The sequence below is a fragment of the Phascolarctos cinereus genome, unplaced genomic scaffold (genome assembly GCF_003287225.1).
Source record: "Phascolarctos cinereus isolate Bilbo 61053 unplaced genomic scaffold, phaCin_HiC Scaffold_3;HRSCAF=262, whole genome shotgun sequence".
Taxonomy (NCBI): domain Eukaryota; kingdom Metazoa; phylum Chordata; class Mammalia; order Diprotodontia; family Phascolarctidae; genus Phascolarctos; species Phascolarctos cinereus.
Window position 1 is genome coordinate 111,743,545 of NW_027555736.1, and position 15,883 is coordinate 111,759,427.

The following is a 15,883-nucleotide window of genomic DNA, read 5'->3' on the forward strand; positions in this document are numbered from 1 at the left end:
AAAAGAATGAAGTACTTAGTAAATGTTTAAGTGATACTACAAAGAGTGGGGCCCAGGAGCTTGGGGTTCCAATTCAAGCTCTACCATTAAATAGATGTCTGAATATGGTGCTTCTGTGGCTTTTTCCTCCTTTGAAAAAAAAAAAAAAGGTCTGGACTGGACCTATCTTGTAAGGTCTTTCCCAGCTCTAAGATTCTCTGCCTCTCTAGATTCATCAGCAAATGACTGAGGCCTGGACTAAGGAATGAGAGTCAGACAGTGTAATTCACTGGAGTGGGGAAAAGTGTTGGATTTGGAATAAGGATCGACCAGCTTGAATCCTACCTCTGAAAGGTACTTACTTTGTGACTGTGGTTCTGAGGTCGGTCCTTTTAAATCTTGTTCCTCCACTTCTCCACCTCAGGTGACCTTTGAGCTAATCACTTAACCTGAGTCTCAGGTTTCACAGGCTTGTGATCAGATAAGCTCATGTAGGTGAAAGTGGTCTCAAAATGGTAAAGTACAACACACATATAAGGATTCCTAATCAAAGGATGTCTTTTGAATTCTTTGCCACCACCATATTCGAGGGCATCTGATTGAGTTTGTGTGCTTCTCTCTCTCTCTCCACACACATACACACACGTGTGGATTATGTATATGTGTATACCTATACCACATATGTATATATCATGTTTTATACACATATGTCCATGCATGTATGTATGTATTTTGTCCTAAATAAAATGATCTCAGCATCAGAAAGACCTGGATTCCAGTTCTGCCTCAGACACACATGGCTGTGTGACTCTGGACAAGTCATTGGGTATCTAAGTGCCCCAGGCAGCCCTCTAAAACTAATCTGCATTGCTGATAAAGTTCCTCACTGTGAGGTCCTATGAGATCTGTTCTCAGACCAGGGACCTCCTCTGTGTAGGGGGTATCCAGTGAGAAAATTCCCTCTACCATGCTTGGGGGCACCAAGAGTTAAGTAGTGCTCCCAGGGTCACCTGGCCAGTGTTCATCATTGATGCCGGGGAATTTCTCTTCCTTAAGTTTAATTTGATCATTGTACCCAAACCAGCAAAATGTATACAGTGGGTGCTTAATACATGTTATGCTCCTTTTCATAACACTGGAAAAGATTTTAATTTGTTAAAAGAAAAACTTTTTTTTTTCAAATCTCTTAAAAATCCTCCTTAGGTGTCTCCAGGTGGCAGGATGGTAACCTTGTGTTCTTGAAGGCTGTCCTAGAAAGGCCAGGTTCTGGCAGGTCCTACTATGCTAAAAAAGCTTCAAGTAGGAGTCAAATAACAAACTGTAGGCTGAGGACTGGTCTAGCTAATTTAGGACGTTCATCACCAGAGTTCCTGTCAGATGATGATTTGTTAAAGTCTTGGCTGGGGTTGTAGTCTGCTTCGGTGAAGGGACCATCCCATGCTGATGAAATCAGTTCTTTGACATTTTCAAGCAAAACTGAGAAGTTGGTCCTTAATATGTTACATGTAAAGGAGGAAAAGCAAATTCCAATCATTTGGATATTTGGGAAGCAAGGATGATCACAATTATACCAGCTTCAAATGAATATTTGTGCTACTCTCTATGTCTATATACCTGGCACATAGTAGGAGCTTAATAAATGCTGATTGATTGATCATTATCTCTGGACCTTAAAGAAGTCTAAAGAATAATGAGTAAAGATAGTTTTATTTTCTTAGACAGCTTATTCCATTAAATGATCTTGTCCACAGAATTAAATGTTAAAATCTTTATTTCAAACACCCTGAAATTATTTTTGATGTATATCATGTATGCAGTAATTTTCAATAATCAGTCTCAATTGATATGGGGGGGGGGGAAATTACATTAATCTTTCCTTAATCCGGAGCTTAGCACAGTGTTACCAGTGCTCAGCACTGTGCAAGGTACATAGCAGGTGGTCAATAAATGCTACTTGACTAAGACAGTGGTACTTAACCTTTGACTGTCACAGACTTTTTGTACTTGGTGGGTTACTACTATCAACCCCTTCTGAGAATAATGTTTTTTAAGTGCATAAAATAAGTGCATAAAAAATTATTTTGAAATGCAGTTTTCAAAATATTTTAAGAGACAGGTTCACAAACCCTAAGTTAACCATCCCTGGTAAGATATTTCTCTCTTTCTTTCTTTTTAAAAATTATGCAAGATAGCTAACATTTGTGAACATCAGAAGTTCAGGTATGTTACTAACTGAATCTGATAAAAGCAAGTCTTATTACTTGGGGCAAGCACTATATGCTTGGGGGAGGAGGTTGGGGGTGGGGTACAAGACAGCTTCAGTTTGGGTAACGGGAGGGTAAGGGGTAGGGGGTGAGGAGTAGGGAAGACAACATCCCAAAGGCTACAATTTAAACACTAAGTGGCAAAGACAGAACAGGTAGGTGCCAGGCTGAGAAGTTCACCTTGCCTGTGTCCACTGGGCTAATTATTCATGCTACCCAGGTGCTAATTTCAGTTGTGAAACAGTCAAAGCACCATCATTATTCTCTAAATTTTGGCACCCTAGGGCAAAGCTCTAGTCACCGTATGCTAGTTATGGGTACGGTAGTGTCAGTTCATGAAGAGCTCGTGAAATGTAGTGGAGAGACCTTTATAGTCAGAGGACCTGGGGTCATGTACTGGCCCTGTTCCTTGCTACCTGGGTGCCCTTGAACAAATCATTCATCTCTCTGGGTTTAATTTCCTTATCTATAAAAAAGGAAGTTGGACCAGATCAGGTACGTGAACTTTATTTTATTTTTTGCTTCTTGGTGAGGCAATCGGGGTTAAGTGACTTGCCCAAGGTCACACTGCTAGTAAATGTAAGTCTCAAGTGTCTGAGGCTGGATTTGAACTCAGGTCCTCCTGACTCCAAGGCCGGAGCTCTATCTACTGCACCACCTAGCTGCCTCCAAGGAACATGAACTTTAAAAAAAAAATTGGTAATGATATAAAAATACTGGTTTCCCTTTGTAATCTTTTGTATTTTATGTATTTAAAAACATTATTCTAAGGGGGCCTTAGGCTTTACCAGACTGCCAAAGAGGTCCATGATCCAAAAAAGATTAAGAACTCTATGCTAAACCACAACTTTGTACGAAAGTACAACTTGTTTGGGTTTGTCTATTTAATAACATAATGTAAACCTAAGAAAGGTAACCTTTATAGCCAATGTGGAAGCAAAAAGAAGTCTCCCATAATTGTTAATGAGATTTTGAGCTGAAAGGGACTTTAGAGATTAGGCAGTCTAATACCCTCATTTTATAGGGAAGGACCTGAAACCAGAGAGGATAAATAATAATAATAGTAAATATTTATATAGTGCTTATTATGTGCCAGGCACTGCCTTTACAATCATTATCTCATTTGATCCTCACAACAACTTTGTGTGCTATTATTATCCCCATTTTACAGATGAGGAAACAGGTTAAACAAAGGTTAAGCAATTTACTCAGGATCACACAGTTAATTCTGGGCCCAGCACTCTATCCACTGTGCTCCCGGGTTGTCTTGAACTGCTCAAGATAACACAGGAGGTAACCAGTAGCACACCCAGCTCCTCTATTCATTACATCTTCTTAACACACAGTAAGAATCTGTTGAATATCATCATATCTGTCACAAGACTTCCATTCTCTTCATTAGAAACAGAATTTTCTATCCAGAAGGTGCTTCAGAGACCACATAACATCACACTCTCACTTAATACATTAAGATACAGAGGCTTGTCCAAGTTCCCAGAGCCAAGGGGAAGCTAGGTGGCACAGTGGACAGACCACCAGGTCTGAAGTCAAGAAGACTCATCTCATCTTCCCGAGTTCAAATCTGGCCTCAGACACCTAGCTGCTTCATGAGATTGGGCAAGTTACTTAACCCTGTTTGCCTCAGTTTCCTCATCTGTAAAACAAGCTGGAGAAGGAAATGGCAAACTACTCCAGTATCTTTACCAAGAAAACCCTAAAGGAGGTCACGAAGAGTTGGACCCGACTGAAGTGACCCAGCAACACCACAGAGCCAGAAAGCAGCTGACCTGGATTAGAACCCCTTGTCTTCTGGCTCCCGCCCCGATGACCTTTTCTAAGTTTAAAAATTACTTCCATTTACAACTCCTAAGTGCCGCTGTGAGTGCTCTAGGTTTTGGAGTCCTCTATTTGCTGCTGGTTCAAAAGGAAGGCATCTTCCTTTTTCTTCATCTTCCTTCCCTTTTTTTTGTCAGCTCTTCCTGTTAACTGGCCCCTTTAGAAATTACATCATACCTAGATTTAAAGTTTAAGCAACCTTAAAGTTCACATCAAAAGTTTAGACTGACATTCTGTCTGAAAATATTAACAGCTCATAGTTTCCACCTTGACATCATCTCTCATACAGATCCTCTTGTCTTGCTTCATTCACATGGCCACGGCCTCAATTCATGTCCTCATCACCCCTCACCTGGACCATTTCAAGAGTCTTCTAAGTAATCTCAAATCTCTCTCCACTCTAAATCATCCTTTACATAGATGCCAAAGTGATTTTCTGAAAGGTTTCCCTCCCGCCGCCCCATCCCTGCTCAATCAACTTGTAGTTTCTCATTACCTTCAGGATGGAATATGAAGTCCTTTATTTAGCATTCAAGGCTCCTCACAGACTGATTCCTTTCTACTCTTCCAGTCTCCTCACACCTTACTTTCCTCTATACATCCTACAGCTTAGTAATACTAGCCTGCTTGCAGTTTCTCACATGTAACATTCTATCCTGGGGGGCCTTTGAAACAGCTATCCGCAATGCCTGGAATATTCTCCTTGCTTGGCTCTATCTTGACATCTTTGGCTTCCTTGAGGACTCAGCTTCCTTCTACAGAAGACCTTCCTGATCCCTCCAGCCACTGGAGTCTTTGCCTCTAAGGCTACTTTCCTTCTCCTCTGTATGTACCTATTTATTAACATACTGATTTCCTTATTAGTATGTAAACTTCTTTTGAGGGAAGGCTCTGTTTTTCTTTTTGATCTTTGTTCTTCTAACCCTGACACTTAACACAGTGCCTAACATATAGTAAGAACTTAATAAATGTCCATCGATAGAAAATTGAATAACTGGCTGGACAATAAAAAAAAATGGGAAGAAATGTGGCACAAGGATCCATCATACTTTTACTTGAGTTCAGTTTTCAATTTTAATTGGGTATTGAGAGACCAAACTTGATAAACTCATTTATTTAGCAGGCAGGAGCAATCCCACGTAGTTAAGTTTGAGACCTGGCTAATTCTAAGTAGGCTGTAGATATTGGTGTACCCACCTACAATATAAGACTGGCAGAGGAAATGTTGAAGCTAGAGATTTTTAGACATTCTATGAACTCTAGGCTTCTCCAAGAGGACTAGCTATAAAAACAAAATGGTAGAGTTAGATTGGATGGGTTATATCTACTCTTATAATCACTTTAACTCTTCTTTATCTCTTGATCCTTCAAAGTAGACATACTCCAAAGTTCTTCCCCCCTTACCCTAATAAGAATATACACTCCTTGAATGCAAACTATCTTATTTTTTATCATTGTATTCCTAGCACCTAAAAATAATTGCTTGCCATAGGGTAGGCACTTGATAAATGCTTGATTTTTTCCCTCCCTTCATCTACTGTTTCTCAACTATCTCACTCAGTTCACTCATATAGTTAACTATCCCCTCTCGGCAGATAACTCTCACCTCTACGTATCTACTCTTGAGCTCTTTGTTAATTCCCAGACCCTGATCTCTCAGAGCCCACAGGGTATCTGCACCCAGATTTCCACTGGCACCTCAAAGCCCATGTGCAAATCTGAGCTTATCATCTTTCCCCTTAAACCCAGCTCTTTCTTCCTTGCAGGACTTCATTATTTGTCAGAGGCAGCATCTTCTAATCCAGTCTCACGTTCAGAATCGAGGTGTTTTCTTTTTTTTCTCCTTGAACACAATCTATTACTAAAACCTGATGGAGTCCTCCTCTGAAATGTTATTCACACCCACCACCTCTCTACTTTCACTGCCATCATCCCAGTACAGCTCCTTACTACCACCTACTGGGCCTGTTAACAATAACTGAATAGGTCTTTCCACTCAAATCCATCCTCTTTATACTTCTGCCACCCCATCTACCAAAAGCATAAATCTGATCACTTCATTTCCCTGTTCAAAAATCTTGAGTGGCTCTTTATTGACTAGGAAGTACATTTCAAATACCTCTGCTTGACATGCAAAACCCATTACAGTCTAGCCCCACCCTACAATTCCAGCTTTAACTAATATTATTCTTTAATTTGTACTCTATGTTCTGATTAAATTGTACTACTCTGTTTTCCAAACTCATCCTGTGCCTACTACCTCTGAGCTTTTGCTAATGCTGTTCCCCGTGCCTGGACAGTTTACTCATTCCATCCTCACCATCTGTTGCACATTTGCCTATTCTTTAAAGCCCAACTCAAAAATCACTTCTTCCAAAACCTCTCCAGAGCCATTCCTTCCCTAGTTGTTCTGGACTCTTTCTTCCTGTTTGGATCTCACAGAGTACTTCATCTGGGCCTAATACATTTACCATGCATTATTCTGTATTATCTATAAGTTCCATGACAACAGGGGATGTGTCTTGGCTAAACTCTTTATCTTATACAGTGCCTACCCTGGCACTCTGCACACAGAAGGTGCTAATGTGTTTGGTTACTTGATAATAGGTTCGTAGATCTAGAATAGAAGTGACATGTTTCAGAGGGCCTCAAGCATCTTCACTTTCTTTTTAATTTTACAAACAATTTATATTCTATGCCTAGAGTTGATACAATATTAAATTAGTAAGAACTAATAAAATAATCTCAGATACTGAGAAAGATTTTATGATATTCTTTTCATTATTGTAACATAAAAAGTTTTTTTTTTTTTTTGGTGAGGCAATCAGGGTTAAGTGACTTGCAGGGTCACACAGCTAGTGAGTATCATGTGTCTCAGGCCACATTTGAACTCAGGTCCTCTTAACTCCATGGGCTGGTGCTCCACCCACTGAGCCATGTAGCTGCCCCTAAAAACAGTTTCTTTTAAGAAAGAAGGTGTCAAGCAGTTTGGGTAAATCTTGAAGAAGGACTTGTGAGAGGCAACCAGCTCTTAGGGCTGATCCAGATCACTGCAAAGGAAGAAAATACTGGCCAATGGGTAGGGCAGGAGGGTAGAAGAACCAAGGGAAAACAGCATTTAAAGAAAAATAGGCAATAAAATTTGGGAATACAAATGAAAAGAAAAGTAAACAACTGTTTCTTTTGTTAGCTGGTAAGCATTTATGATCTTCACTTACATTGGAAAGTAGCACTGACATATTTGTAATCAGAAGACCTGGGGATAAATCCTGGTTTTCGCACTTAGTACCTGTACACCTCGGGCAAATATCACGTAACTAAGGGTCTAGGTCTTAGCTGCCTCATCTGTCAAATAAGGGGATGAACTAAGTGACCTCCAGAATCCCATGGAACTAAACCTGTGGTCTTGTGAGTCTATATAAATGTACTTGGATATTTGTTCACTACAATCTCACCATTTAGTCGCTTGGACAGCAGAAATTTTCAAAGTCCTGTGTTGTTGTAGTTGATACTATACTTAATCTTTGGGACTGACCTAAACCCCAACAATCCTGAAGGCTTTCATTTGGTTACTCTCAGGGTGGAAATAGGACCAGGAGAGACAGGCTTAAGTAGATGTGTTTATCAATTTAAAAACTGGAAGGATGAAGGTGAAGGAATATAGGAAGTTCATGAATTTCCAAAATTCTACAAATACATAAGTCTTCTAAAAAAAAATTCATCTAAAAAATCCTCCACAAAAATAAGCATACTTTTGGTATCTGAAATAAACAAAATGATATCGACATTACTCTGTATTCATTATTTACCATGATAGCATGTAACAGTTGAATCATTTCAGTCCAAATCTTCCCAGGTAAAAAGTCAATATACCAACAGAAAAAATTATTACATTATTTATACTCTAACTCATTAATTTCCATAATTATGTTATTGCTGTGGTAGCAGTAACTATGACAATATCTAATTCACCACAATGCCACAGGGCACATAATGGGATAATATTAATTGAAAAATGTAATTTCTAAAACTAAACTGGCAAAATGAATTTTATTCTAAAAATGTATTCATTTTAAAGCAAAAGATGTGTCATATATTTTTATTAACTCATAAAAAATGCAAAGGGTATACAAATTTTGCTCCTTTTCTGAAAACAGTGAAAAAACAAAATGGTTTTGTATAACAAATATTTGAAAGATACATCACATTTGACTTGTAAACAGAGCCTTAAAGTTTAAGCAATCACACTTATAAAAAAAAAGTTGAAATAGTTGGTAACAAGTTATTGGCTTTTTCAACAACAGGCCAGAGTAATAAGACTCTTCTTTGGACCAAATATTCTCTTAATGGATGTTTAATATTACTTTAGCCTTCTGTAAATATAAAAGATTGGTTCAGTTACACTCTGAATATGAAATTCATTTCTCTCCAGACTTGTACAGTACTGCCAATCCTAAATTTCATAAGGTCTTATTTCATTGGTCTGATTTAGCTTCCTTTCTAAGAATATGAAATGGATAGTGTATGGTATTGAATATATCTTAGAATAAGTTAAGCATTTAAACACACAGAATGGCAATAACTTTGCACTATCTTCCACCAACTAAATTCAAAAAGTTCAACCTAATCTTAATACATTCAAAAAATGTATCAAGATTAAGAGATACAGTTATGGTGAAAATCCAAACAAATCTTCAAAACCACATACTCCAAAACACTTAAATATATACAAACTGTGCCATAAGAATCATGCTTGTATACCACAGGTGACCAAAACAAATTGAAATTCAAAAGTTTACAAAGTGAAAATAAGCAGTGGTTTTGCAAAGTCTAGTTTTTAGCATTTTTCCTGCTCTCCAGGAAGGACTCAGTCAAGTATACTGTTGCACAACATATATACACATACAATATTCATAGAACATAACCACAAATTAAATATTATCAAAATGCTTTTAAATAAAATGCAACACCAGTAAGTGCACAGAACACAATGCAGAATACTGTCGATTACAGTGACCAGAAAGAATAAGGTGAATCACCTCATCAGAACCAAAAATAAGAAATGCAATGTTTTTCTTAGCGATTGTTAAGCAAAATTAACCCATTTCCTACCTGGATAACCAAACTGTAAACATCTACCACTGCTCCGTGAGCACATCTTTTGACTGTCTATATCTTCCACGTGTAGAATTTAAAACTTAAACAACTACCAATTTGGGAGTGCTTTTTTTGGGGGGGGGGGTAGAAAAAGCAGGCAGGAAAAAATGATGATTGCTTCCTAAAAGTAGTTTACAGAAAGTGCACTTTAAAATAGGAATTTTTTTTCCATCCACTTCTAGGATGTATTTTGCTACAAATCAGGAACCCAAAAAGGGAATTTTATATGTCAACACTTTATTCTCTGAGAATGTTTTCTAAAGCAAAATAGGAGACCACTTTAGAACAGAAAAAGACTAATCCACTCCAAATAACATAATAGTCTCATCTAATAGTCTCCAAGTCATTTTCCTAAACCCACATTCCGGCTTTTGGAATTATTAAGGAGTTGTTAAATTCAAAGTAGGGTCTTTAAGGACAGGTCCTCCTGCTCTATGATTCCATTATTCCCCAGGACACATAAATATGGTCCTTAATACTGTAAGTCTACCTTAGTCTATGAATCTCACCCTCTTCACTCCCATTCTCAAGTTCAGGATCCCAATCTGTCCACTGGCCCAGTGCTTCCCCAAGGTAGTATGTAAACAAAACTGGGACCGGCTAGATTATCTGCAGGCTTCTGTATTCTCAATGAGTAATACTTTAGGTTTAAGAGAAGTAATACTAGATAGTACCACCATAACACCATCCTTCCAGATTGCATATTATTATTTTTCACGTCTTTTTGTTTGTTTGTTTTAAACTACCCAGCCTCTAGGAACTTAGAAAGTCAAATGAAATAGTGGTTTAAAGCCAGGAACCCTGCAGGCTTGGCCAAAATGGAGGAAAAGAAAATTAGAGACATTTCATTTTACTATTTTATTATCTGAAATAATTAAAGCTTATCAAAAGAAAACTCAGTCTCCCATCTTGTTACTGGAGATTATTTGGAGATGCGGTTAGACTTTTGTGCAAGTTGGGATTCTGGCTATGCCTATTTCGACTGCGGACTGATGAAAACATGGTGTTGCAACCTGGTACTTTACACTTGTGAAGTTGACGGAGGTGCACAGTTTTGTAGTGGGCCCTGAAGGTTCCTTTATTACTGTAAATCTTTTGGCAGAGGTGACAAGTTATTGGCAAACCAGAGGGAAGGTTTGAAAAGCTGTGATTGGCCTTTTCCATGAGGGCACAAATGGGGTAGCCATCTTCACTGGGGATCAGGCTCGGTCCTTCACAGCTTTCATCACTGTCTTCCAGAGCTACATTGCCCTCTTCACTCCCTCCATCGGAGTCCCAGGAAGAAGGGGTGCTGCTCTCAGACTTCATGCTGGAGGTAGTGCTTAAATCGAGGACAGTGGCCTCACTCGTAGGACCACAGCCGTAGCTCTCTAAACAGGATTCTCGGATTTTGGTGATTGGGTAGACGACACTCCCAGTCCGGTTGGTTCCTTTGAAGATGACAGAAGTGTGGGGGGCGTGCTGTTTGAAAGCTGCATCCTGATAAACCTCCTTAGCCATATCTTTCAAAAGGTAAGTAGCACCCAAAGGGTTATCATTGCTTTCCAGGGTATCTTTGGTGATAACTTTCTGATGAAGACTTAGGTTTGAACTATGTCTAAAATAGCAAAAAGAAGATTAGCAATCAACAAACTGTGGGTTTTAAAACCTTAAATCATCAATATCATTATGAAGTCATAGTTTAGGGGAAAACCCATAGGCTGTGGGTGAAGAAGTTCTCAGGGAAGAAGAACACCAGCCCTTGGCAGACTGGATTAGATTGCACTGACAGGCATGTGGTAAATGCCTAGGCTTGTTAACTGACCTACTATTCTTTTTTTGGGACTCTGGGTTCCTCATCTAACATGAGTAGACTATAAGATCCCCTTCCAGCTTTAAGATTCCACGTGATAGGGACAGCTAGGTGGCGCAGTGGATAGAGCTCTGGCCTTGGAGTCAGGAGGACCTGAGTTCAAATCCAGCCTCAGACACTTGATATTTACTAGCTGCGTGACCCTGGGTGAGTCAATTAACCCTGACTGCCTCACCAAAAAGCAAAAAAAAAAAAAAGATTCTATGTGATAGAAGCCTATGAGGTACTTTGAAGCTTATCACACTACAGGTCTTACTGCATCAGATTTCACCAGAAATAAAATCAATGCTACAGAATTCTAAAAAGTTCAATCTCTCTATTGTACTTATCTATAAATGTTGTTTCTTTCTATGACCACACCAGAAAATAAAAATTACTCACTCATTCTACAAGTACTTCAATTACAATTGTGCTAAATTTTTCCACCAAATTTCTAAGCTGAAAGAACCAGCATATTGCGTTACAAAAATGGACAGTGGTCTTACATGCAGATGAGACTACATATAAGTTGCTCAGCAAGATATCAAGAAAACAACCACCACCTAAAAGGGAATTTAAATATAGATACTCAAGGTAGGACCATTTGGCTTCTGAACATCTTGTACGTATTAATGCTATGCCTACATTGGCTTTTCCCAGCAACCCAAAGATGTTTCCTTCCCCCCCACCCCCTTGACTTCTAAATATCTTGTACATACTGATGCTATACCTATGCTGACCTTTCCCCAGTGACCCCAAAGCGTTCCCTTAGCCGCCGTGTTTCTTTGCTCCAGGGGGCCGTTGTAGCTGAAGTAGAAAGCGAAATAGGTAGAAAACCAGCGGTAGGCTGGAAGGGAAATTCCTTCGCCCTTTTAGGATCCTCAAGCTAGAGCTGGAAAGTCACCTCTAGGCGATGCCCCTCATGTTATAGACAAGGAACTCAGGATCAGAGACATAAAGTGACTTTGCCCAAGGCCACCCAGGTCCCTTGACTCCAGAGCTTGTGGCCCAAGCACAGGTACTACCGAGACTACAGAAATAAAAGTAGGAAGGACGCCAAGCTTTAAAGGTGGGAAAACTTCTGATAATCTAATGTTACAACTTCATTTTATATATGAAGGAACTACTGTATGGTACAGGAGAGAGAACACTGGAGGGAGAGTGAGGAAGACCTGGGTTCAAATCCTATCCCATATACTACCTGTGTTGACCTTGGGCAAACACTTTAATTATTTTAACAGTCTCAGATTCATTATAAGTATAATAGGGTTAAAAATAAGAGAGACTTCAACAGGGTTGTGAGGCTCAACAGAGACCAGGTACATGGAAAATCTAAATGGGCTCCACTGATGTGCATCATTACTCTTTTTGTCGTTAAATTGTTTTTCCTGGGCTAAGGGTGACAGGTGAGTGGGGTGTCACTGCATTCCCTCTTCCAATCCCTGTGGATTTCATTTTCCCACAGAAATAATGCTACATATGGTCATTAGGTTACTAAGCTAGTCACTGAAGTATATTTAACCCAGAGTGTGGCTGATTGTAACTATGTAGTAGTGGAAGAAACACTGGACCTGGAGAAGTCAGGAAGAGCTGGGTTCTAATTCTATTCCAGATACTTCCTAGCCAGGCCAGTGTGGGACCACTTCTCCTTTTTCAATGCTGGTTTCTTCATGTGTAAAAAGGGGCATAAGTGCAGCTGGAGCAGTCACCTCCCAAGAGTTGGGAGGCTTAGATGAGACAACATATACAAAGGAAGCCTGGCACAAACCTTACAGCATTGTAAAAAGGCCATCGTTGTTATCATCAAGAGTAGTTACAAGTTTTGTGGGACTAACCTTAGGATCTATCCACCATTAAAAAAAAGCATTTCTATGAAATAATGTATTCCAAGTTCATGCAATCAATGATTTAGAGTCAGATGGACTTTGTCCAGCTGCCTCATTTTATAGATGAGACTTGACTTGCCCAACCCGAGTAAGTGACAATGCTGGGATATTAACCCAGGTCTTCTGACTCCAGATCAGTGCTCTACCCACTGTGACACACTTCACAATGATTAACAACAGTTAGCACTGATATGGTGCTCTAAGGTTAGTTAGTAAAGTGCTTTACAAATTTTAACTCATTTGAGCCTCTCAACGACACTGGGAGGGAGGTGCTGTTTATTATCTCCATTTTACAGAGGAGGAAACTGAGGCTGAGAAAGATAAAGAACCTCTCTCAGCCTCAGGTTCCTCCTCTGTAATTTGCCCTGGGTCGCATCTGTGTGATTGGCCCAGGTTCACATAGCTGGGAGGTGTCTGAGGCAGGATTCAAACTGAGATCTTCCCGACTCCAAGTCTAGTGTCCCATACACTGTGCAACCTAACCGCCGCAAGGTTATAACTATATAATGAGGCAACATTCAGAATATATCCTGCCTGCAAATGGGGGCCTGCTTATTTTTACAATAAGGCCAAAGCCTTATTATACACATCAAACACATGAAATTTTTAAAAAATTAATGCTTTTTGAATGAAGTGACTAATTAATTTAGCAGATATTATACAGAATAATAAAAATGATATGTAATGTGGATTTTAATCTCATCAACACTATCTCTTACTGCTCTTTGCGGCTCTCATGGCACCAAATGTTACATATGAATAGACACTGAAAAGATCTTTTTTAAATGATGAACCCTCCCCATTTTCTCTCTACCTTCTCTGTGTATTTCCTTTGCTCTAGGACCACCGCACTGATTCATGAGAACATATTTGCTCCTACTATCTACAAATAGAGTGGCTGTGTTGGCAAGGAGGGGTTATCCCTCAACCCTTGGGTTGGGTTTGTCATAGAAGGAAGGCCTGTTTTGATGTGGACCGGCCTAGAGGGTCTCTAAGGTCCATTTCCAATCTTAGATTCTGTCATAAATTTTTTCAGCTATAGAAACTCATTGATACAGTGTACTAGGGTATGGTAGGGGCAGTCATGCTTATGAAATCACAAATGCTTGAATAAAGCATGTGTTTTATTAGTAATAATGCATTCTTATGTGCTCCATTCAAGAGTTTCTTTATGAAATGTCTTCAGGACTTTAACATTTTTCCTTCTTAACTGCTCCCTCTAGAAAGCTTTCTGAAATTCAATTTGAACTCAAGTTAAAAGAGATATCAGGAAATAAATAATTCTCACTTTACAGATAAGGAAACTGACATGTTTGTGTATTGTTGAACAGATACTCAAGGCCTGCCAGATTCTGGCCCCAACCTTACCTTTCATTGCTTCACATACCCTGTTGCTTCAAGTCAAACTAGCCCCAATACCCCATTTTCTCACCATTTCTCCCCCATGCTAATTTTTCTATCTGGAATGTCCTTCTTTACAAAATTACTACCCATTCTTTGAGCCACTGATCAAATATCTCATTCCTTCATTCATCCTTCCCTAATCCTCCCAGCCAGATGTGATCTGTTTTTTCTTTCAACACCCATAACCCTCAGCATTTGCACTTCTCTTGTGGCACTTACTATACCAGGTCTTGCTTTAGGGTTATCTATACACACCTCTATCTCTGACTAGACTATAATCTACTTGAGGGCAGGGACCAGTGTCAAAGACAAACAGAACAAAGTTCAATTTTGTATTTCCTATAGTATTTAGAGATACTCAGTAAATGTTTGTTTAATTAATGGATAGGTTATATCAAGGCATACTGATCAGATGGAAGAAATGTATTTATCACTTTTCACACATTTCATAAAACTTCTGATCTTCTCTGAGTTCTGTCAGAGACAGTGTTTCAGAGTCACTGTGATAGGAATGGGACCTGAACACTTGTCAAGTAACTCAACTATATTGAAGACAAAAGGAACACGACTATAACTCAGGACATGACTCTGTTGGATTGGGTGGATTTGGTCTTTATATATGCTGCTTAGTAAAAAGGCTAGTTACATTCAAACTCAGAATCACAGGATGGCAGAATGAGATGAGACCTTAAGAGATGATATTTTACTACATACAACAGTATATTATACTACAGCCCCTGATTTTATATATAAGGAAGTTGATATGTTTGTGTATCAGAAACAAAACCAAAAAAAAACCAAAACCCCAAACCCAGTCATCTATAGGTTTTCCTTCTTTCAATTTATCTAACCATAAGCCATAAATTAAAAGAAAAATCAACCCTCAAAATTTACTTGATAGAATCCTCATATTTTAGTCTTTATCAATTAAAATTATTTTTGCTTTAAAAATATCTGATCAGTTAGAGGAAAATAAAAGTTTCTATAAATGAAAAATCCTTTCCTTCAAGGCTCAGCTCAAACGGCACTCATGGCACCAGCTCTTCCTTGATTCTCTTCCCCGGCTGCAAAATAATCTCTCCCTTTTAAGTTTCACAAGACACCTTTCATAGTGTATTTTCACATTGTATTCTGTACATTGTTTTTTGATTCACATGTGATACTAGAGGGTAAGTTTCTTATGGGAAAGGTCTGGGAACTCTTCTCTTCTGTTGCACATTGTATCCCCTCCCCACTCCACCTCACTGCAATGGCGGACCCTTTGCGTAAAGCAAATGTTTATGAAATGTTTGCTGAAGTGATTCAGTAATTATATTTTATAAAGGCTATTCAAATAATCCATAGGAAATAAACTCCCTATACAAAACCATGTATACCTTTTGATCCAGCAATACCACTACTAGGTCTGTATCCCAAAAGAGAGAAAAAAAACAAAAAGGAAAAGCACCTATATGTACAAAAATATTTATAGCAGCTCTTTTCTGGTAGCAAAGAATTGGAAATGGAGGGGATGCCCATCAACTGGG

General features: G+C 38.9%; 1 protein-coding gene across 2 annotated transcripts in view; it reads right to left on the reverse strand.

The window, feature by feature from the left end:
• Nucleotides 1-8,164: 8,164 nt before the first annotated feature.
• Nucleotides 8,165-15,883, reverse strand: part of BNC1 (basonuclin zinc finger protein 1) — a 186,301-nt gene continuing 178,582 nt past the window's right edge. For both annotated transcript variants that reach the window (XM_020966198.2, XM_020966213.2), the window contains exon 5: nt 8,165-10,833. In XM_020966198.2, coding sequence (XP_020821857.1) covers nt 10,149-10,833 — 685 coding nt within the window. In that variant the 3' untranslated portion in view covers nt 8,165-10,148. The remainder of the gene's footprint in view (nt 10,834-15,883) is intronic.